The sequence below is a fragment of the Anser brachyrhynchus genome, assembly GCF_964034855.1.
Source record: "Anser brachyrhynchus genome assembly, chromosome: 25".
NCBI lineage: Eukaryota > Metazoa > Chordata > Aves > Anseriformes > Anatidae > Anser > Anser brachyrhynchus.
In genome coordinates this window covers 4,098,983-4,122,708 of record NC_137718.1, presented here as the reverse complement: position 1 = coordinate 4,122,708, position 23,726 = coordinate 4,098,983, and the positions used below count along the sequence as shown (strand labels likewise).

At 41.3% G+C, this 23,726-nt stretch overlaps 1 protein-coding gene across 4 annotated transcripts; it reads right to left on the bottom strand.

Annotated features, from left to right (window-relative positions):
* Positions 1-1,938: 1,938 nt before the first annotated feature.
* JHY (junctional cadherin complex regulator) lies at positions 1,939-23,600 on the bottom strand. Of its 4 annotated transcripts, XR_013942100.1 has the most exons (10): positions 22,484-23,600; positions 21,703-22,120; positions 18,515-19,016; positions 13,667-13,777; positions 11,279-11,922; positions 10,080-10,353; positions 7,694-7,774; positions 6,326-6,451; positions 3,575-4,222; positions 1,939-2,992 (listed from the first exon to the last, which is right to left on the bottom strand). XR_013942100.1 is itself a non-coding variant. In XM_080568070.1 (9 exons), exons 2-9 carry the CDS (start codon positions 22,086-22,088, stop codon positions 4,019-4,021), a joined length of 2,328 nt encoding a protein of 775 aa, XP_080424196.1. In that variant the 5' UTR covers positions 22,089-22,120; positions 22,484-23,600; the 3' UTR covers positions 3,462-4,018. The 4 variants fall into 4 exon arrangements, 3 of the variants coding, with proteins under 3 accessions (XP_080424196.1, XP_080424197.1, XP_080424198.1); XM_080568070.1 differs by lacking the exon at positions 1,939-2,992 and having other exon boundaries at positions 3,462-4,222; XM_080568071.1 differs by lacking the exon at positions 1,939-2,992 and having other exon boundaries at positions 3,462-4,222; positions 22,857-23,600.
* Positions 23,601-23,726: the final 126 nt, after the last annotated feature.

The following is a 23,726-nucleotide window of genomic DNA, read 5'->3' as shown; positions in this document are numbered from 1 at the left end:
TTATGCAAAGCTCTTGCTGAGCTGCTGGACGCTTCTTTAGCATCTGCTCTATCCAGGTTTTTGGCTCAGTATCGCTTCTGTTCAAAGCAGGCTGTTGTGTAAGGCAGGCTGCTTTAACTCACCCTTGCCAGCTGTCACCAGTGGCGATTCACTGCATTTACCTGTCGCCGTGGGTTTGTGCCTCCAGGGTCGTTTCTCACACCGCGGAAGCAGTCGCCAGAATCGGTCCTTCCTTCACATGCCTGCTTAGTCTCGTGCAGGAGATCTCGCAGGTTTGGGCCATGTGGAAAAGACAAGGCACATTCTTTGTGCTATTATAATTTACTGTAGCATTGATCTCAAAACGCAGATGATCAGCGATCAAGTGATTGGTTTGTGCCCCGTTCAACCATTACAGCTTGTTGATGCCTGTTTGATGTACTCAGCGACTGCAGGGCTGGACTTGCTCTTGCCTTGTTTTACCGTCCTCACCTTTAACAGTTTGTCTTTAGTGCTGTATTGACAGGACATGGCTTATTTAATGCTTTAAATTGATAAAACGTTTTTTTTTTGGTCAGACAGTGGCATACGAGCAGCTGTTTTCACTTGTTGAGGGGAAGGTGGTAGAAAGCTCACTTCAGTTGTCTTCAAAAGAAATGCAGTGGTGATGTTATTGCGGTGCTATTGCTCCTAAATAGAACTATCCCCGGGTTTTTGACTGCTGAAGGTACCAGAGGATCACCTCTACTTGTCTTGTGTCCCCCTCTTGATGCTTGGAGCTCCTGAACCTCTGCCCCTTCCCTCCCCTCCCCAGGCAGGGTGCAGTGTTGTCCACGCTCCTGTTATAACAGGAGTTGTAAGGAGAGCTGCACTCCTCTCTTTCCCCCTTTGAGGCAATGCTACTGGTGGGATCGTGGAGGGAACCGGGCCTCGAAGGGAGCAATCTTTGCTCGGGCAGAGTGTTCAGGGAAGAAGGGTAACGAGGGGATTGAGAATCACCTTTTATTGCAACCTCCACCTTGGCATGATGTGCCCCAGAGACAAGACCCAGCACTCAGACAGATCAGAGACCTTGTTTTTTTCAGGAGGTTGGCTGGTGATGTGCCATTTGGTAGTACCAAGGTGGCTCTGATTTGGTGTAGGAGATACAAAAGCTTCAAATGCTGTTGCCTGTCAGCACCAGATGAGCCACACCTGTATGCCTTCCTGCCGTGAAAACATTATTTGCCCCTGCCTCTGTGCTTTCCCCCAGTCAAAAATTTTAAGGGATGGTGGCAAGTAGCAGGGGGCTGCCAAGTAAATGCTGAGAGTTTCCATTGCATGATGTATGCAAATATGTTTCTGCCCCTGTCCAGGCAGCCTGTGCTCACGGCGAGCAACGCTGCGCTCTGTGAATAGCTGTGCTGCAGCCGTGAGACTACGGCAGACAGGTTCTACTCCAACTAAATCTCTCCCTGAATACTTAATGCAAAATTCAAGGCCTATTTCTTATTTAAATTCCTCGCCTTCCTAATTTGAAAGACATTAAGTTTTGGCCTTTGCTTTTAAGCAGATGGATGCTCATCATTTACTTGTATGGTCCCTTTTTGTGCCACCGTATCTGTTAGGTGCAGGAAGAATTTGCATTAGTATTGAGGTAGATCAAAAGATTTTCTTTGCACATATGCTGCAAATAATGTCCTTTCCTGGGGGAAAAAATACAGTCCTTTCCAAATGGTTTGTGAGACGATCATGATCAGCTTTTTTTTTTAAAAAAAATCCCCCCTCCCCAACACAGCATCATATAAATATACATGGCTTGTAGTTTAGCATGGGTTTAGTATTTAAATGTTTCCTAAGAGTTCACTGTTTTATTTAAAAAACAAAAACCATACCACCCACCCACAAAGATCACCCTAATTTATGGGAGCTCTAAAAGGTAGTAGGATGACAGATAGGGAGGAAGGTGATCAATTAAGACATTAAGCATTTTGCACCACATGGACGCATCTGCATGGCAGCCAAATAATAAGGCCATCAGCTCATTTTCAGGGGGCTGTTGCCTACTTCAACTCAATCCTCAGATCAAAGAGAAAATGTCTGCTTGCATTTTCTAATCAGAAAAGGGATGCTAATTTAGGTTCCTTAATGTGTGGTGGTAAGAGACTTCTTCAATTAACTGAATTCTATAGCTCAGAAAATAAAAAAGGGGGATACAAAGGGAGTCAGGCTGGAAAGGCAGAAGTTCTCATTAAATCAAAGGTCCAATATTCATTACCTCCAGCATCTGGGGCTAAACACTAAACATGGAGATCATCAAAGGGGGTTTAATGGGTTAAATTGAGAATATAATCTAATTAAAATATTAGATACGAGTAAATAGCTCTTTGATATTCATCTGAAGGTTTCATTAAAATAGGTACTTGAGGTTTGTATTAAGGGGGGATTATCACTTTTAAGCAGAAACAACAAGTTGAGGTTCCCTAATCAGAAATGCCTCAAAGTGTTACCATTTAGTTTAAAAATAAATCCAGAAAGGCAGCAACTGGCGTGGCATGGAAACATTTACCAGTCTAGCTTGCTGGATCATACCGCAGGCACGCACATTTTACAAAGAGGGGCCAAATGCTGAAGTGTCCAGATCCCAAAGGGGAGGAGGAAGGAGGCTGAGGCAGAGGACAGTCCTATTCCAGAAGTCGCACAGCAGATGTCCACTGCTGTACTTTGAAATCCAAAATATTTTCCCTGCAACCCGACCCACATTCCCCACACTCAAGGCAATTCTTCTACGAAGTTTCCCCCAAAGATTACGTACATCACAAAGTCTAATTCAGCAAAGCACCGCAGCATGTGTGGTGGGAAGCAACCATAGCATGAAGAGCTTCCTATCTCTTAGGTGGGTCAGGAGGGTTTTAAAGAAAGGAACGTGTCTTTTTCGGTAATGGAGAGATGTAATATGGTGAAACGTTAACCCAGAAATCTGTTAAGTCTTACTCATTTCTATCTTTACCTTGAAGAGAAGATCTCAGTGCATCTAGAAAAAGACAAAGCCATGTCAGAGGTATTCTGTCTTTTATTCCCCACCTTACTTTTAGCCCACAGACTAATTCTCTCTCCTCCCATACAAAAACAGGACTTAATAAATCAGATAAAGCAATTACACATATTCACAAGTTTGTTTTTTTTTTAAGCTAGCTTATTTTCTAAGAGATCATAGTGTTTTCTTCAAAATTCCCTTGCTGTGTTTTCTAATCGCATTTCATATGTTGACTTAATTCATAATTTACTAACTTGAAGAAACAGAACCATCACAAGAAACCCATCTGTTGGTTGTTATTTTTATAGATTTAATCTGTTAAAAGCTGTTTCCTCTCAAACATGTAGCTCTCAATTATCCTTAGTTACTCAATATATTTTCCAACTGCTTCTGGCTAATAACAGATTGTCTGTATGAACAGCCAGTTCTTGCTTCATATTTTCCTGTCCCAAACGAAGCTTCAAAATTTTGGTCTTGCTGTGACAATGATTCACTAACAGATAACAGAGTAACAGCTGAATAATCAGAATTGTATCACTACCAACTGATGTGTTTGCACAGCTCTGTTCTCTTTCTTACCAGTAACGGATTTGACTTTATTTCTGGATAGTCTGCCAAAGTCTCCTCTGCACTTTAAAAAAGAGAAACATCGCTGGTATCATCAAATGAAACTGGTGATTATTTTTAATATTTTACAGATATGCTCGTATGTTTGACAGGTCTAAAAAAAGACCCAGCTCTGACAAGCCAATAGCTGATTAGTCTCAAAGATGCAACTGCTAGATCAGCTCATTTCAAGGAAAAAAACAAAACAAACAAACAAACATTTAAAATGCTACATATGTAAGTGTTTATGTTTTTAGAAATTAGATACAGTAGAATGATTCTAAAATTTAAAATTCATTAAACTTAAGCCACTTTATGTTTGAATGGAATGGTAAATCAATATGTGGTGGTTATAGCTCATAATTAAACAGTTCAGGTATTTTTGCTTTGAAGATATCTGTAATCACTTCAAAACACTTATAAGATATGAAGGGTTCTGAAAGCAGCTACAACTTGCTTCTCCTTCTCGTGTCTGCTTTGTAAAGTTTCCAAAGATGCAATTTGAGGTAAACTGTCTCCTTTTAAAGTTGGTGGCAGAACTCTTTCCTCTTTCACCTCTTCATCTGATTGTTTTGCTGTGAAAGTCTTTGGTCTCGGAATCTTCTTAGCATATTCCAGTGCCTAAAAACACGAAGATTGCAGAAATTGTGAGTAAGTGGAAACCTGTCCTTCACTTCAAGAAAATTTGGATGTTTCTATGTTGAGTCAAGTCAGTAGTTCTTCTAATTCCCGATCTTGTTTCTGGCAGTGTTCAGTATTAGATGCCTCAGTGGCAACAGCAAGAAACCTCTCCGACAGGAAAATAACCCACCTCAAGGAGATTTGCTTTCTGACACTTATCTCTGGAGGCCACCTTACATACAGAAGCATAGCATTTTTTCTTTAAAAACAAAAAAGCAACACTGTCTAGTAAGTCTCTAAACTTCATTAAAAAAATAATCTCATTAAGCTCCCGTCCCCAGTCATACCTTGCAAGGCGTTTACATGTTAATGTGACAAAGATGGAAACAGAGCATTTTGATGACAAAATCTAAGGAACTGATGTATCGAAAGGCCTCAAATGATAACACATTTCTTTACCAGGAACACCCAGTCTGTACAGGATCTACACATACTATACTGAGAATATGAACAGCAGTGGGAAACAAACCATTTTTCTACTGCAGACATCCTGCCTGTGTATATGCTGAACAAATACACAGCAGATGAAGCAGAGGGAAAGGAGGGCAGTAATGGAATATTGACAGGGACAGCGCATCTTGAAGAACCCCACTTGCCAGCCTGGCAGACCATTTTCTTTCATCATGTGCTTTTCCAAATATGTGTTTCCGTAACAGTATGTAGGTAAACCTTCATGTGAGCATGTGAGAAGTGGGTAAAGACTATACTGTGCGAATAAGAAGTATTTCAGCTCTGTTTAACTGACCTTAGTTTCTACTGTATGATACGCTTAACTATCAAAAGCAAAAAGACAAAACTGAATAATTCAAGTTGCTGTTCTAGATCTGGCATGCATCACTGAAGCAGATCAGGGCCATGCTGAAAGAAGAACGCAAAGCAGATGCCTGTAGGATTGTCAAAGATGTACAAGACCTGTAAAGCTACCTTGCAGAGAAATTTGAAACAGTATTATGGAACTTCTGAAAGTGTGAGAGCCCTGGTTTTACCTGAGGTGTCTTTTGGTATCTGTGTTTCAGCCACGTACTTGGAGACACCTGTTAAGTCTCAAGTGGAAGTTGCATTATCTCATGGTGTTGGTGAAACAGACCAGGAAGTCTTCTGAAGGAATCCAAAGCCCTTTTGACATCTAAAGAATGCAGTTTCATCTCTGTGGTTTATGTGACATTTGAAAATGAATGCAAGCAACTGAGGATTCAGCTGATAGTAAACTCAAAAACTTTTTTCTCTGAGGCATGCAGTTCTCATTTGTCACCTTGGAGAAATACCTAGTGTGCTTTCAGCACCAGGTGAGTGAGCTCCTGCAGAACAGATCTGATAGAATGTGGTATTTTCAGAGCTTTATTACTTCCTCCAAGATGTAAAAGGCACTCCCTTTGTTTGTTTATATATGCCATTGTCAAGTAGTCAGCTGTTGCTCATTTAGGTTATTTTTGAAGGCCAGTGAAGGCTAAAGTAACGTTGTATGGGCTTGAAAAATAAGGCCGATTACGGTAGCTATGCAACTGAAGTGAAAAGAGTTTGTGATTGAGACTGGCAGGCAGGTGGATAATAGACTAATAAGAGGTTATCTGTGGTCCATGGGAAGGGTGCACTCTGTAGTGGCATGGCCTCTAACACCGCTGTGAAATAGAGCATGTGCTGCACTGGGCAGTGTTCCTGCAGGGGTCCTGCTCTCCTTTATTCTTGCCCTTTCGCCAGGAAAACATCGCTAGCTGGTTAAGCCAAGCTGAGTGCTCATAGCTTGGATGGAGCACTGCTCCACTTCCAACCGGTACATTCTCGTGGTGAGCAAGGTGGATGCATGGAGTGAAGACTGCTGCTGGCAAAGAAATCAGCAGCTCTTGGCATACACCTACAGCAACAGAATAGATGCACAGAGCACCTGCTGAGATCCCATTAGAGTAGAAGTCCTTAGAGTTAAAGGAAAATCAATGTGGATAAAGTATTTCAGCATACTATGACTTAAATTTCCTGCTTTTCTTTTTCTTTGTGCAAAGTCCAGAATCATTTCCTGCGTACATTTGACAGGAACTCTAGTCTTACCTTCTGTCTTGACACTGAAGATATGACCTGGGGTTTTGTAGGTAACCTCTGAACCAAAGCAATGTTTTTCATGTTGTGTTCCTTTATTTGCTTTGCATATTCCTTTTGTTGTTTTAACTTCTCTTTCTGACAAAAAAAAAAAAAAAAGAGTACGGTTAACTAAACATCTCAGTGGATCCATCAATGAAACACTTTTTCCACTGGAGTCTTCCATTTACACCTCTGTTGCTGGTTAAGCTGGCTACGCTATTGGTCGTTCCTAAGCAGAACACAATGGGAAACCCTGATAAAAGGCAGTTTTTTTAGTCATTCTTCATTTTTAAGAGCTTTTTGTTGGACCGTATCAAGAATAGAGCTCAACAGAAATGCATCAGTTCTGTTCTAAAATGGCTGTGCTAATTTTTGTCGCCTTTTGGAGAGACTTTCAAAATCTCTGTGCTTACTTTTAGGGTCCTGAATGCCATGCTTCATTTGCTTATCTGATATCCTGCTTCTTTATGTTTCCAGCAATTCATTATGCTCAAATTCAGCAGTATGCTTTACCTTGCTCCAGTTATTAATGTCAGTGACTTCCTTTCAGTGCAGTAATACCACGTTGGCATGCCAGGCTCCACAAGTGATACGGAGCTGTTAAAGACACACAGTGTCCTGGGCTATGCACCACTGTCCATTTCAGTTTGAGCTCTCTAATCTGTCTCATTTACGGAAAGGCTGAAGAAATCACAAGAGCTTCTCAACATCATTTTTGCTTCCCGCTGTCCTACAATTTTTCTCTAAAGAATGCCATGTAAAGCAACTGTTGTCAGATTAACAAGGTCTCAAAGCACGCAGGATAGAGTCTACAGCACTTTAGATATACAGCTGCTACCAGCAGAGAACAGGTCAAATGATACCAATTGTTCAGATCCTTGTTCCAAACAACCCGTTTCCATTTCAACAAGGTAATACCTGGCATTTACTTAACAGTCAGGAAAGTTTACCCAGCTATTTTCTTTTTGTGTTTACACTACTTACATCTTCTTTTTCTTCCATGCTGAAGGGTAGGCAATATTAGCCCCTACACTGGGAATGACAATACAACTCATTCATGTGAATGTATAATTTAATGATGTGCAGCTATCCCTGTTGAACTCTTTGAACTAACGCCTATTTTTAGGAGTACAAAATCAGAGGGCTGAAACTATCCTCAATACGGTTGTCTTTCCTTTTATTTGAATCTCCCCTTAGGATCTCAAGCTAGACCTAGAGTCAAGGACACAAAGTACAGACAAACATGAGCTGCTTCTTAGCGATGATTTCTTTGCCATCCTCCCGTGCCTAAGCTCACGTTGCACAACTGAAAAGCAGACTATGATGGGCACCACTTACTTTTTCCTTGATGGCTTCATAGTCAGGTCCAAGGCCTCCAAGCTTCACATCCAGATTCATGTAGGCCTTTGAGCTATACGGCTGAAAAACACACCGTCGTGAGAGATTTCCCTTTATATGATTCCATGGAGAGCATAATTAAAACCAGTCTTGTAGTGGACAACAAACTTAAGAGCACAATTCACCTTACAGTCTCAGTCTTACCTCTGGCATGGCTTATTTCAAAGATTGTAAGTGACCAAAAAGATTGAGTTAATTGCAGAAATCAAACTACACTGTATTTCCTTTGAATCCAGATGGATAATTGCCAGTCATCCACATTACAAAGCAATACTTTCTCAGTCAAAAATCATCTTTTGAGAGCTTTAAACAGGTTATAGTGACCCAATTGACAGTTATCAGAATGAAATTCTAAAGAAACTATTATAAGAGAAACAGATAAAAGTAACTGATTTTGGTGGCTGCCCTGTTTTCAGCTGGGATAGAGTTAATTTTCCTCCTCGTAGCTGGTATGGTGCTGTGTTTTTGGATTTAGGATGAGAATAATACTGATAACACACCGATGTTTCAGTTGTTGCAGAGCAGTGCTTACATTAAGTTGAGGATTTTTTTGGCTTCTCACACCGGCCTGCCAGTGAGGAGGCTGGGGGTGCACAAGAAGCTGGGAGGGGACAGAACCGGGACAGCTGACCCCAACTGGCTAAAGGGATGTCCCATACCATGTGGTGTCATGCTGAACGATTATGTGGGGTGGCTGGCTGGGGTGGGGGAACCCTTCCTTATTATTTCCCTTCCCTTTCTGTCCTATGAAACTGTCTTTATCTCAACCCATGAACATTTATTTTTTCCCCTCCCGATTTTCTCCCCCATCCCACTGGGGTAGGAGGTGATCAAATGGCTGTGTGGTGCTTAGCTGACTGTTGGGTTAAACCACAACAGTGGCAAAAAAAATAGGCAAATATTATTAGTAATAGTAACAATTCTTTGTTCTCAAAACTGCAATGCAAAATTGTACACAGACAGATGAAGAATGTAGGCCTTGCAGCACAGATAAAGCTTTACAAATGCATAGGGAAGACAGAAGATGAGGGATAGATGACACCATTTGAAACCTTTGTGACTTTTCTATAAAAAATGACCCCAATACTTCCAGAATTTTAAAACTCTGTTAAGAAGACTAGGATAATTTAAAAAAAATGGACAAAGTTTTAAAAACTTGGCAGTGGGAACTAATTACAATCAGCTCTGTAGTAATTTTAATCACAAAGCAATGCAGAATCACCAACAAATTTCTATATGCAAATAAAATGTGCACATATTCAAGCTAAACTCAACTGCAAAGAAACTAAATCTATGCACTGAAATTTCTATTTGATGTCTCTGTCAGTTATCCCTACTCTTTTCTGATATATTTGTATCTAACTTATATCCTCTGTGGGATATAAACAGCCCTGTTCTCTGTGGCATTCCTCACATGTGAAGTGTAAGAAAGCTACTGAAAATACAGGACAGAAACAATGGTTTGAACTCAGGGAAACAGAAAGGGAAGGAAATCTGCCCTTCAGTTACTATCATAATCCAGCTAATTCTTCTTAGGGGCATTCAGGCAGCAATACACAAACGCCCTCCTAGATGAAGCACATGAGTAATTACTCCAGATTAGCTTGTCTGTCCTGAGACATGGAGCTAACTTCGTAAACATTTAATTTGTCATGGACACACAGGGATATCTCTATTCTCTTCCACTGCATCTGTGTTAACTGGTTACAGCATGAAATCTGGATACACATCAGAAACAAAAAGAGCCAAGTTTTAACAAGGACCACAATGGGATTGTCAGCAGACCTGTAATAATGTTTATGCCGTTAGCTTTACAAATCTTCTAAGTTTGGTCTTGTTCAGTTTGATTCCCTTGGAAACCAAGAGATTTGAGTTGGATAGCAAATGAGCATGACCCACGATAATGGTTTGCTCAGATCTGAAGCCTGGCTACCTGCTGTTTTATACAAACAGCTTTATTCCAAATCTTTTTATCACTGGATACCTTAAAGGACAAAAACTGCTCTGTGTGTTCTTAAAGCTAATCAAGAATGGAAGTGACGTAGAGGTGGCAGTGAACTGCCTCGCTCTCTAGATTAAAATAATTTGGTCAAACAAAACTACCAGTAAATGTCTTCATCTTCAGTGTCTGTTTCCACATTTGTGATATTTAATGCTCCGGGCAAGTCGTTGTGCATCAGTGTGTGCTCTCTGTAATAACAAAATAGTTCTCAGTCCCTGTTCCTTCCCTTTTTTTTTTTTGAGTGAAGATCTTTGGTTATCAAGAAAAAAAATCAGAGGAGGAAGTAAAAAGGTAAAATCGCCCGATCTATGTCTACTTGATTACCTTCTTGTAGACTTTAGGCTGTTTTTGCTTTTCCATTTGCATGAGATAACCTTCAGAGTTGCTTCGGTTTATTTTTGCTTGATTTCCTTCACCTCTCTTTGGATCCACCTCTGAATCACTTTCGGCCTGTAGAATTATAGGCGGAAGCGGGCTGAACAAGTGCCTGTCATCAGCTAAGCGAGCTTCTTTCAGATGAGACATTTCTTGGTGATGTTGCTCCATGGTTTGCGTAAGCTGGGAGGCTGTACAAGGGGCTGCTGGTGACCGGGAAGGCCTCAGAAAAGAAAGAGAGGAAGAAGATATATATTTATTTGCATACAGCAAATAGCTCTACTAGTAGTCTGTACAAAGAATCACTGCTCACGGAATATAATGGGAGCACAAAGGTGGACACATGGGCATTTCACAGGGACTGACTTTGCTTGCACCCAAGTGAACAGAAACTGTTTAATATGAATGGAAAAAATATAGGTGGGGATATTTTCGGCCTGATGCAAAGCTAGCTTACATCAATGAAAACTGCCTTTAAAGGGCTTTGGATCAGGCCTGTTAAGTATTGAAATAATTGATTCTTTGTCTATTTGAAATAAAACCTTCATTTTTATCAAGGCAGGTGAAATTCTACAGAGCTGATACTAGATTTTCATGCTGAACATGCCAACAGTGTTCAGCCTTTATTCCCAGCACATGCGCACAAAGACTTTTAGCTCCTACACTAACATGGGACACCTAGAATAACGACTGGATCTTACTGATTGTGCATGCGGCTGTCCATGATGGTAAATGTGGACAACTTTTAAAACCCTTGTGGTAAGCCAGAATTGGCACTAGAATAACTCTGGATATTCACCCTGTAAGGCAAATTTTGATATAACTCTATACAGTATAGTTTAGGCACAGTGCTCTTTGCTATCTGTTTTTTTTTTGTTTAACTTCACCTTCTAGTCTTTAAGGGAAACGTTCAGTCATAGAAAAATCTTTGTGCAAGAGAGAACAGAGTATAGAATGGTCCTTTTCCAATGATATATAAAAAAAATCAATAGTTGGAATGAATCTTAAGTTAGTAGTAATCTATAGTGGTAGGCTTGTAGCAGAAGAATTTTATCGTTTGGACTAAAAAAAAATCATTTTCTTGTTCATTTCTAATTTATCAGGGTATCATAGTATTACCATAATATTGTTTCAACACATATCCTTACCTTAAACTACTGACAGCATAGTTGTGACAGCTTTTTTGTACATAATCATGCCTCTTGCAATCCTGAAGTGATACACGATCCTTTACCAGTTCTTGAAAATTAGCATTAAAAGTAGATGAAATATTCCTCCGATCTGGACATACTTGACCACCGGTACTGCCATCTCTTGGAAAAAACTGCGTAGTATCATGCTTGTATAAATGTTGCTGGTCATGTGGAAGTCCATTTGGAAGTTGATGCTGGTGTTTCTTGGTCTCTTTGCTGGTATATGCTGGTGACATAACCTCTGCTGGGTTAAATTTACGTAGTGTTGGGTGAATAGGATAGGCAGATGTGGTAAAATCCCGATTAACAGAATGTCTAGGATTTGGGAAATTTATTAAGCAATTTTTGGAATTTGCTGCTGTGTTAGTGTCAGGTCCAACAGAAAGACTTGGGTACAGCCATTTCTGCGGTGCGCTGCTCTTGTCTTGCTCCGCTGCCTGCGTGGGAGCTGTCCGAAATTCTGACGTTTGGTGATGCCGAGGCTTTGGTTCTGCGAGTCTTCCTGGTGGCTGTTGGTTATCACTCCGTGAGAAAGCTCCCCCTTTGAGACTCTGGTTGGATTTTATTTTATTTCTCTGGGACCACTTGTTTTGGTGATCCTAAAACAGGTTATCAAAAGGGGGGTGAATTTCAGTTGTTGCTATTTTGTATGTTCATTAAGATCAACAATATGCGAGCATATTGGTAAGTTTGCATACGCCCACAATCCCAACCTGAAAGGGGTTACAGCAATGTTTTATGTGTCTGAATGAGTACTGGGATGGAAATTAATTTTAAAAGTGAGCTCTTCACAGAATGACATATTAAAGGAAAAGCATCTGTTTCCTGAAGTCTAGTATGGTACGGACAACAGTCTTATTTTGTGGCATTTATTTCTGGATTTGGGACGTGGGGTTTTTGAATTAACAAAACATGCTCTGATGGAAGGGCCCTTAAAGAGACCTAGGTATAGTAAATTGTACTAAATTTCATGAAGCTATGTACACTTTATTAGACTGGTCCACAGCAGAAAAAAATGTATGTCAATGATTTAAATGATTTCACTTCTAAACCAAGCACTCCTCCCTGTCCTGTGTCCTGAAAAAACATTATCCAAATGGTAAAGAAACAATTTAAAAATTTAAGCACACCAGGACTATTGTGTTCAGCTAAACAGACATACTCCAAATCTGGAGTTTATTCACTGCTTTCCCATTACAGCATCAGGCATTGCCCGTTTTGAGGAAAGGCACGGCTTTCCTTCTAGGTAATATACAAATCCATTCTCAGTCCATTTAATCTTTGTCAGCGCTAAAATCCTCCATTTCATCCTCCTGTCTCTCTAGGGTTCTTTTGTTAGCAACACTTGCAACCACTACATAGCATATGCACTCAGAATAACTACTTAATGGTAGGTATTAAATCCACATATAGAGCAGCATGTTTTGGCGAAAGCTTTAGCACTGGGGAATCCTGACTCCTGGTGCCAAGATGATGATTTGTTAGCTCGACCTCTGCTGTAGCGATTAGTGTTCTGGCATACCGTGCCAGCGGTGGAAAGCATCAACTGCTGCCAAACTGACTCTAGGCCAATGTTTTCCCATTTAAATGGAACGAGCAGCTCAGTGAAATACCTCTCTCGCTCTGAAATTCCATATTTCGAGCACATCTCTTAAAAGGAACAGCAGCATAACATCTTGTTTGTAAAAGTGCAGCTTCCACTCTTAAATGAATTTAAACCATCTGCTTGAATTACTTCAAATACATTCAATACAAAGTCAGTGACTAGGTTTGCTAGTAATAATTCCAGTTAGCTCGAAGTTCTCATTCTGATCTTGTTTTTTTTTTCACCAGTGATGACAAACAGGTCTCTTTTATTGTTCCAAAGAGTACCCCATTATATTGGTTTGAAAGGCCAGCATAAAACAAATCTTTTGTGCAAGAGGAGGTCACTGCTACTTTTTCTACTTGTAACATTTTCTGTTTTATGGCAGCCCCTTGATGTTCACTGGGATTTTTGGGGACAAGTGATGCAACGGCTGTTAAATTCTATCTCAGAATCCTCATGAATGAGGAAACATGACAATGTACTAATTTGCTCTTTTATGTTATCAAACAAATAATGTCCTAAACAGATGTGACTCTTTAAGCCCATAATTTCTTGGGATTTGGAGATCTATTTTGATTTAAAATCATTCAGTATATAAACCAGCATAGGCCTTAAATTTGTTGTGGTTCTCTGCAGTTTTATACCTAAGGATTTATTGACAGTAATTGGCACTCTAGAAATAATCAGCTTGAAATATTCAAACTTGCACGCTTTTACTTATATAATTCAATTATTGTGTTCTATTGAAAAGGAACCTTGAGCTGCTGTGACTTCAGGTACCACTTGTCTTCAGGGTCCATTTTCACATTCTGGAATGGTAGGACACTCTGATGTGGCTCTTCATCAACAGTTTTAGCATCTGCAACCTAAAAAACCAGAATGTTTATGGCCACACATAAAGATAGCCCAGCCATATAAAAGGATTTAAAAGTCCTGGGAAAGGATGAGAAATAATTTGACTCCCAGTAAAGCTAAAATGGTCAACTTAGGCATTATATAATAGATGGCAAGAAAATGAATGGCTAAAAGAACAAATGAAAAGGAAGGAAAAAAAACTCACAACAATAGCAGTGTGGTAGCACGGAGTATTCCTTCCACTTTTAAGGAGAAGAGAGGAAAAGAAAATTGCAGGAAGTATGCGGCACAGAAATCTACTTGTAACTTTCAAATGCCTGGGCTCCTCAATTTATATGAAAGTCAGTGAATGTACCTAGTAAAAGATCAGCTAGACAGTCGTCATTGTCCAGGCAATCAGCCAGTGCACCAAGATACTGATGGATAAACACACCACAGCAAGGTCTCGAACAACACGGTCACGTGGAAGAAGATGGCAAAACACAGCAATGTTGGTAGGAAAGTACAAGGAGCAGCTACAGAAACAAAAAACAGGCAAAAGGGCAACGCTATCAAACTGCTTTTGCAAAACAGCGAGCCCACAAACAAGAACAACATCTTCGTGTGGTCACAGCCATAGTAGTGTGTTGTCTGGAAATTAGATTTGAGCAATTACTCAAGGGTGGCTGCTGGCTCTGCAGATTTCAAAGCCAAGAGATACCTGTGTAGATATGGCAATAATGAAAAATTTTATTGAAGGCAACAAACTTTTTTTTCAATCTGTAAAGTTTCACAAAACAGAATGCTTTCTTACTTTTTATTTGTACTTGTGTTGTCTGAAATTATCCTGTGGTGTTCCCTAGGAGGTGTGATCTCAGTGAAGTGTGCAGTCCCACAATAAAGAGACAACTTTTGTAGTTGTAGGGGCTCACCTGTAGTAGGAGTGGCTGCAGAGTGATGCTGGCTAAAGCAGAAGTTGCAGTGATGAGGTATTTGTGACTAAGGTCAGTAGTACTAATGGAAAATCATCATGGTGAAATCAGTGTGGAGGAAGTATTAAATCCTTCTGGGGAGCCGAGACCCACATTTTGGGGTGTAGGAGATTGGGAGAACTAGAAAAAGGTAGCTAGGGTCCCTTGCTGAGTTTTCAGGTGACCTCACTGCCCCAAACGACCATGCAGATTCTATAGCTGTCGCTAGAAAAGGTAACAGACCGAAAGTTACCTCGTAGGCTTCCTGGTGTGGATAGATGTAGCTCTGCAGTCAGGAAGATGTTTTTGGTGGAACCAACTGACTCACTGCACTGATAGTTTACTGGGCAGGTAAAGCATACTTCTACATTATCTCTTTGAAAGAGGAACAGGACACAACCTCTGCCAGCATTTTTTGTGAACTATTCTATTAATACCAATCAAATTGAGAAAATGATCAAATGAAATTGCATTTTGAGCATCATAAGCTGTGTAATGCCTATTCTGTTAAATTGAGGCCCATAATTGCTTCTCTACTGAAAAGATACAACAAAGACAGCAATCATGGCATGTCATTATCCCAGACTAGAAAACCGGCCTTTGCAGTGAGGACTTCAAAGGCTTGTGGTTCTCGAATTGCATTTGGCTGCTATTGTTGAAGCGCAGGCAATCTTGATTAGGTGTTTACACTGAGGTAAGGCGCAGTGCACAGAGAGTCTGAGTGCCTTGGTCTAGAGCCATTAAAAAATTGTACATTATGTTCCTTGCTTTGAAGTAAGGGGCTTGTAGGTAGGAAAGCAACTCATATTGAGTACAGCTGAGCTAGATTTGGCTGCTACTTCTCTCTCTTTCTCTCTCTCTCTCTCTCAAAGAAACTCATCATCAGGTTCTTAAAGAATCAGGCAACACTGCCAAGAAGTTGATGCTTTATAAAATGCTATATAAATTAGTAAATATACAGATCGACACGCATTTATGGTATGTTTTGGTACATGCAGGCTGCTGTCTGTATGCCCAGAGGTAACATCTGTAAATCTTTCAAGGACGAGGCTGCAAATATTTTACCTAATATTGTGTCAGTTGAATAAACTTGTGTGCAATGCACTTATTTCAGTGTCCACAACCACTTCATTACGACAGTACCTGACACCTAACAGTGACTGTATTGATAAAAACAGCTTTAACATCCTGCAAAGCTCCTAATAATCCAGTTTAGGAAAAAAACAGTATTCAGAATGTGTTTCATTGCTGCAGAAGAATACGTGTGGCTTGTTTGCATCCCTGCATACTTGCTGTTTTTGCACTTTCGATAGTTTTTCACACGAGGTGGCCTAAGTGAGAAGACTCGACTGTTGAACTGAGCATCTTGAGTCTCGAGATGTTTGGATTTCATTCTCTGAAGACTTTTTTTGGATTTTTTTAATGGGCTTCCTGCCCTGAAGCCCTGATGGACCCCTGTGTTTCACTGGAGCACTGTGAGACCCTCAGCAGTTTGTCTTCTAGCCTGTGAAACCATCTGTCAGATCCTAAGGCTTTGGACCTCACTTCTCCACTCCAAGTGAAATGGAGAATAACCTAGTGGTGTTGCCGCTGTAAAGTAGGTCTGAGTGATGTTACCCTTTATAAAACTCCCTCTTAATTCACATCCGCAGCATAGATTGTATTTTTCCTCATCTCTCTCCAGGTTTCCCTTCTCAGCCCTCCTTATACTGTCAGACGTTCACCCTGGCACTGACTCCACGTGCACCAGTTTTGGGGCAGTGCCAAACTTAACCACCCCTCTTCCTCTGCTTTTTAACCCCCCAGATCCTTTGCACCAGCACCAGCAAACTATGGGGTTTGCTGGATGGCCACAAGAAGGGTGAGGGTTATGGGAGCTGCTGAAGCCAATACTTCTGTCAAGTCACATCAGCCAAGGTATTCACAGCAGAAGACAGAGAAGTCCTGATGCTGTTCAAGGTGCTTCGCAGGCAGTGCTGGGTTTCTTTTATCACCCGTACTCAACAAAAAATGGAAGTTCCCTAAAACAGGCAGGTGGATAGAAAGTGCAGCTAAAGCCTAATGGCTGCAGGAGTGGGGCTTGTTAAGCCTAGCAAGATACAGGCTGGAAATACCTTGCAAAGTAGGAAAAAACTTCCAGAGGGGAAAAACATTTTAAGCCATGAGACAATGTCGATAGAAGAGCAAACCAGAAGTGAATGAATCTAGACTGGGAGCTGGGTTTCTAATCATTAGAGGAATGACATTCTGAAAGAGCTTTTCAACAGGGGACAACATAGTAATGAATTTTAGGAAGACTTGGGTATAGCCATGGGAAGAATTCTTTGATGTGCCTGGGGGTAACAGCAGCAGACAGTTTTAGGGATGCAGGAAGTTTGTTTAACTCTCAGTCCTAGAGCACGTTCAAACGCTTGGTTTCTGTGAAGCTGACGGTGGGTTCTCTTACACGTTGTTGGAAGATTGCGCCTCACGGGTCAGCTTTGGTCAACAAGATGGAGGAACGGATATCTTCATTAAGACCAAGAGAGGTAAGGAATTCTTCCGACGTCTATTCCTGGCAAATCCAGAGCTAGCTGACCGAAAATGGTGCTGCTGCTGCTTCATCAACTTGTTGAGGAAAGAACCACACCTTTCTGCACATGTGCTGCCTGGCTCCTGCTATGGTACAGCTCTGCTATCCCCCAGGCTGCCTCAGCAAGGTAATCTTAGAACATAGTCCTGATTTTAACAGTGTTTTTTTTATTGTTGTTGTTTGTTTTTCTTTTACATATCTTTCAATAATCTTTCAAATATCTTTCAGTCTACACAATGAATTCCCGATCCCTGGCTCCGATACTTAAATATGAAACACTTTGAGAATTCTCAAAGAGTGAACATAATCATATCCACACAGCTTTAATTAGTAGCCATCTACACTAATTATTTTTACCATCAACTAAATTATAACCGAAAAAAACAAGTGCTTTTAATAGCTCTGATAGAAAAGAGCTTGCCCACCACTGCACTCATTGTAATGTAGGCAGCAGATGCCCTCTAGTGTTGTGTCAACTGTTCATTAGCCTTGGAAAATGTGGCACTCAAAACAGAAAGCCTCTGTAGTTTTGCAAGGTAAGAATTATCTGTGTTATAACTTGTGGAGCGATTCAGTGACATCCACCTCGCCGCTATGCATAATGTGCAGCAAGGAAAAGCAACAAACTCTTGTATAGTGGTTCATTAGGAAATGTCATTACATTTCCACTTAGTCCTTCATACAGGTTGTCTGACATTTCACGGCCAGTCATTAGGCCAGGCACTTCAAATCCCCGTACTGCACATTCTCAGCATTTGCTGACGGCGTTCAAATACAAGGTTTGGTCTGGCTGCGAAAGCAAGCAGGGGGAAAGGGCTGGCTGACCACCCAAACTTAACACATCTTCCCCGGATACTCCCAGATGTGTGACCCTAAAGGTCAGCGTTGAGCTTGGCCCTTGAAAGCAGTGTGACCACAGGACGTTTTCTCAAACTCAAATGTAACTTTGCATACACCATTTTGTTAGAATTAGCGTGGGTGGAAAAACGCTGATGTAACTTTTTAAGCCAAACATCAAGGTTTCCTACTGCAGTTACATATATAATTGTGATTATAATACGGAGCACAAACAGGTGAACCAGATTCCCATCAGAAATCTTACGTTATCAGTTGCATGATGGTCCCACACAAACCTGTAATATCATGCAGCTGTTCTATTTTAACATTAGGCCCCAGTTTATTCAGTCCTCAGTCTATACCAACTAGAAAACTTGTCGGTCACCTACCTGCTCTTGAACAACTTCTCCTTGCTTTTTGCTGTGCAACTGAAGATATGAATTTTTCTTGTCTGTACGTAATCCCAAAGTCCGTTTATTTTTCTCCACGAAGTCTTTTTTTGCTCTTTGGGGTTGATTTTCTTGAATCTGAAGAGAAAAAGCACTGCTGTGTGCACTGGGACTATGCTTGAAATAACAGCCATCTGCAGATTCCTTCCCTCTGGTATGTAACCTAAAAGGCTCACTGCTGATGAAGGCATCTGGTTCATGAAAGCTCAGTAATTCTGTACCAAACTCAGAGAACGAATCCTGCAACTTTGCCTCCAGTTGATTCTTTTCTTCTGGGGAGCCACTGGAATGGAGGTAAAATGAATCCTGTGAGAAGTCCACACTGCCTCCTCCAGCAACGTGATGTGGCTTTTCTGTCTCAGGAAATTCTGCTACCTGTTTGGTGTTCTTCCAGTTAGGATTGTACCTGAGGCTGAAATATTTGTCTACAGACTGCTGCTCCCTATTTAAAAAAAGAAACATAGAATTATTTATGTATAAACTGTGTATCTCCTACATTTTTCAGTGTACAATTTGAGCCTATAAAAGTTCTGCAAACGTGGTCAATTGAAATAGTTCAGTGCATACAGTATGACCATTTGTTGGATCCGGAGCAGAACACTTTTATCAAACATGTTTTGAGTAGAAAATTTAGGCAGGACCTCCTTTCCATTTTTAATTTTCATCACCAGTGAATGATAAATTGGCCTAATGTTCAGATCACAGAGGAATACTGTGGAATACTTATAAGTACATGTAGCACCAATTGAAAGATGAAATCTTTTATCTGTATGTTACTGCTTCTATTGTTTCCATTATAATGATGTAACCTACAAAACCCAGTAAAAATGTTGTGCAAAATAAGAGTGATATACCTGTAAGATGCTGCTCTCAAATCTCAATTGAACTATCTGACTGTCTAAGCAAGAACAGCCTACAGCTCTGTCTTTTTATTCTCTCTCACTCCATCATGATACTTGATGTTTCAATAAAAACTATATATGAAAGATTTAAAGTCACTTCTCATTAAAAAAACAGGAAGTAACTGAGTTGACTAGTACAAAAACATAATTCAGAAAGGTTTGTGGGCTTGGCATTCTTCTTCTTCTTTTTTTTTTTTTTTTTAAACCAGTGTCCAAACAGTTGCTCTGAACTGTATTTGTCACAATGCAAACAACGACGGTCTGCCTTAAAAATGACACAATTGATTCTGTTTACAATTTATGTTCTGATCCAACAGGAGGAAAACCAACTGCCTGAGCCAAATACACACAAATTGGCTCCCAGGAGATGGGTGGGCAGTGGCAGGAATAAGGAGTGTGGAAGAAAGCTTTTAACACTGTTTTTTCTTAACTGGACCTGCAGTATAGCCCCGGTTTCTTGGACACTGGTAAAGAACGAGCCTTTCAAAGGGACGTTTACAGGTACCGAAAACAGCTGACCCCTCAGCCCCAATCAAAAGAAATGTACTGATCTTGCTGTATTTCTCTAAACTGTGGCATAGTTAATTATATTAACGTTGCCATAAATCATTTATTCATCCTTTCTAAACTGGTTAAGTATATGCCTGTATTTCAAGCGGCTCCTAAGTCATAAAATAGTCTGTTTCTCTCGCAATGCTTTTCATTTCAGTTCAGCATCGGTGCCATGGTACCTTGTATACTAGAGATTAGATGATTTACACCCGTGAAAACATTATTATTCGTAGTCGTCATACACCGCAGGTAAACAGAAATAGGTGACCATATTTTGAAATGAGTACAGAAATATGTGATATAATTGTAATGATTCAAATAACAGAGTATAATGCTAGAGAGTTCTATTGTGCTGAAATAAGTGCACAGCAGCTCAATTGTATTATGCAGGCCAGGTCACCGCGAGGGAACAAAATGAGTGTGAAGAGCTCCTTCATCTCTAATCATCTGCAGACAAAAAGTGCACCTTTTATTCCTCCCCCCAACTTGATATAAAGGTTAGATGGACTCTGTACTCATCAACAAAAGTGTTGTGTGCAGACAACAGATGCAGCGTTTCCTCTTCAAATTCCGAGGTTAGTAATGGATGTAGAGAGGGGGTTTCATATGCATATGCTGTGATATTTGCTCCGGTTAATGGACTGTGTTTGAGTACTTACTAGGCTAAGTTCAAACAAAATAAAATCAAATTTCCATTTAATGAAGAGCCTCGCATTCAGCATAGTATTCAGTCAAAAAAATTACTAAAAATTAGAGCATGTTTCTAGCACAATTAACATCATTTGCACTCACAATAAAATGTTCAATAACTGGCCATTTTGCCTGTTGAGGAGGTGAATAAAAGCATGCTATTAATCATTTAGCCTTCATTTGTTTGCCATTTTATTTTAAGTAGACAATTAAATTGAAACTGCACATTATTATTACTTCAGGTTTAATTTAATCCCTTTAAATTTGAGAATTATTCCCAATTTATACAGTGTTAAACCTTTTATGCGTATGACAGCAAATTAAATTTTATTTATGTGCCAAGTTAATGCCTTCTAAAGAATGTTTAAAGATGATGGTAACCTCTGCTTATTTTTTATTTTAGATTTATGCAGTTTTAAGGACAAAACTGTGTTTTTTCAACCCATCAGTTTTTGCCTGTATGTTTCCTTACAGGCAGTGGCCTAGTTTGCTCAGCACAGGTCTTTTTGCAAGGAATGAAAAGGGTCAGTGCTTGTCCTCGGTGTCTCCCTGATCCCAGCTACAAAAATCCTCTTGTCCACGATCTCAGAGCTGCTGCACAAATCAGTTTACCACATCCTGCCTTCTTTCCTGTCTGTTATAGAGGCAAATAAATAGGCATGTAGCATTTGCAACTCTATGTAGCGTCCAGAGCCAGTACATGGGGGGGGTCCGTGAGTGATCTTTCTGTCCCATCTTAACCTCCTGCACTGGTGTTTTAGCCAACATGATAAACAGGTGAGGCTACGCTGGAAAAATGGGTATAATAATTATGAATGTGAGCAAGATGAAACAGTAGTTTCGCATGTAACTCAGTCCTTAGGTGTTCATAAAAGCATTCTGGCAATCTAAGTTGGTCTTGAAGATGTAATGTATATTCTGAGGGATATAAGGCTGTAGAGTGTTAGAACTATTATACTCTTCAATGAAAAGATCATGCCTTACCTTCCATTACTCTCTTTCTCTTGTGTTCCATTTGTATATTGATTTGTGTCATACTTAACTCCTTGTTCTCTTAAACTCATCTCCTCCAAGCTATCTTCTTCTTCTAAGCTGTCACTCTCCAACTCATCAGCATACAGTCCTACCAGCTCTTCATTTTCACGAATTCGCTGCTGGAGTTCTAGCTGATACTGTCTCTCTTGAACAAGGCTTTCGGAATCGGACCCTTGGGAGTCGGAGGCACAGCCCCCTTCACTCACGGAGGTCTTTTTCCAATGTGCAGGATGAAAATGTGGTTGCGTGAGTACTCTTTGAGGAAAAGGTTTTTTACTCATGTCGTAAGTGCTTGGAGAAGAAACTGAAATATACTTCGTACCTGCAGAATTCATTCTGTGCTTTCCACTGACGGTATGCACCGACCCTGTATTTGGAAAACATGACAATAAGCTCAGAGATTGTTTCTCTGTGATAAGCGTTATATTTGTTAAAAGGTGGTGTCATGGGTAGTATCACTGGCTGAAGCTCAGAATTTCTTTTTCTGTGGTTAAATTAATTTGTTACTCTCATCTGTGACACAGATTTGCCTTCAAGCAATATCAAGGTCCCTATACTGCAAATGAATGTTTTAGTAAACGAATTTGCCTTCAACTGGCATATTACTGGTAACAGAGCTAACCATGTAGAAAACAGCTGACGAAAAAGAAGACAAAGCTAAGACAAAGCAATGAAACTTTGTCACCTTCACAGAGGTAAAAGCGATTTGATTTATCCCCTTTCTCCTCACCTCACCGGGCAGGCTGCCAGAGGGAGCGCTTGCCTGACAAGGAACGCGGTGAAAAGCCAGCAAGACGTCCGGAATTAGATGATTTCACCTGGCTGCGTTTACATTTTCACAAGTCCCTTGCACCCCTGGATTCGTACAGGACACCGTGACGGCGAAAGCCACCGTTTAGCCAAGAAAAGCACGGAGGTGAGTGAGAACTTTGCCTACAACAGGCCGCGGCCCCGCCACCGGCTGAGGCGAGGCCTTGCGGGCTGCCCCCTCGGTGCACCGGCCCCGCGCCCGACAACAGGCAGCCCTGCCGGCTCCCCCCGCCGTAGTGGGTTGGGCCGCGCCGTCGCCATGGTTACACAGGTGGACGCGGCGCCGCACATACCAAGTGTCAGGCCGGAGAGGGGGGGACGCGCTGTACCGGTAACGTGAGGGGAGAGGCCCTCACCTACCGGGGCTCCGGTCCCGGCAGCGGGACAAAGACCCGTGCTGCCGCCTTTCCCAAAGCCCGGCCCTGGAGGCCCTGGCGGCCGTGCAGGCTGAAGGCCGGGTGGTTTTCAGAGGGTTTGAGCTCTCCCGGTGCTTCACGACCCGGTCTTGGAGGCGGGAGCGTTCAAAATGCCGTCCTGGGCGGCGGGCGGTGCTGCTCGGCCCTCCTCCCTGACACCAGCACAGCACCGAAGTGGCAGGATTTGATCCCAAATTCAGGGCACGTGACAGCCATGAAAATCTTGGGGGACTGGTACAGTGCCCAGCGAGGGCAGGTAGAAGCAAACACTCAGCCAAAGGTGCGCTTAGGCTTCCACAATTGACGCAGAGGTTACGCGTGTTTTTAGGGGGCCCCTATGTATGGAATTGCATGGATTTCAAGCACGATTTTCCATACGCTTTTCCATACAGGTGAAGTGGTTGTGCACGCTTACAACTGCTTCTTAACCCCCTGCTGGATCCGCAGGTGGCTGCCGGGTCTGGGCTGGAGAGCACCGTGGGGCTGGGCAGCTGCCAAGGCCCTTGGTTTTATAGGAAATACTTAGGATTACCGAGTCTGTTTGTCCGTGAACGCCTGCCGTCACCATACAAACCCTACAAGCTGAGTTTACAAACAGTTAGGATGTTTTACATTTCCTTGTGGCTTGGCTAAATAGAAAGGAATTCAATTTTGATGGTTAAACCACTGTTCCAACAGGCTGTGGACTGGCAGTGCTGTGGTGATACCTGTATTACCCTCGTGTCAAAAATGGGGACACTTTCCGCA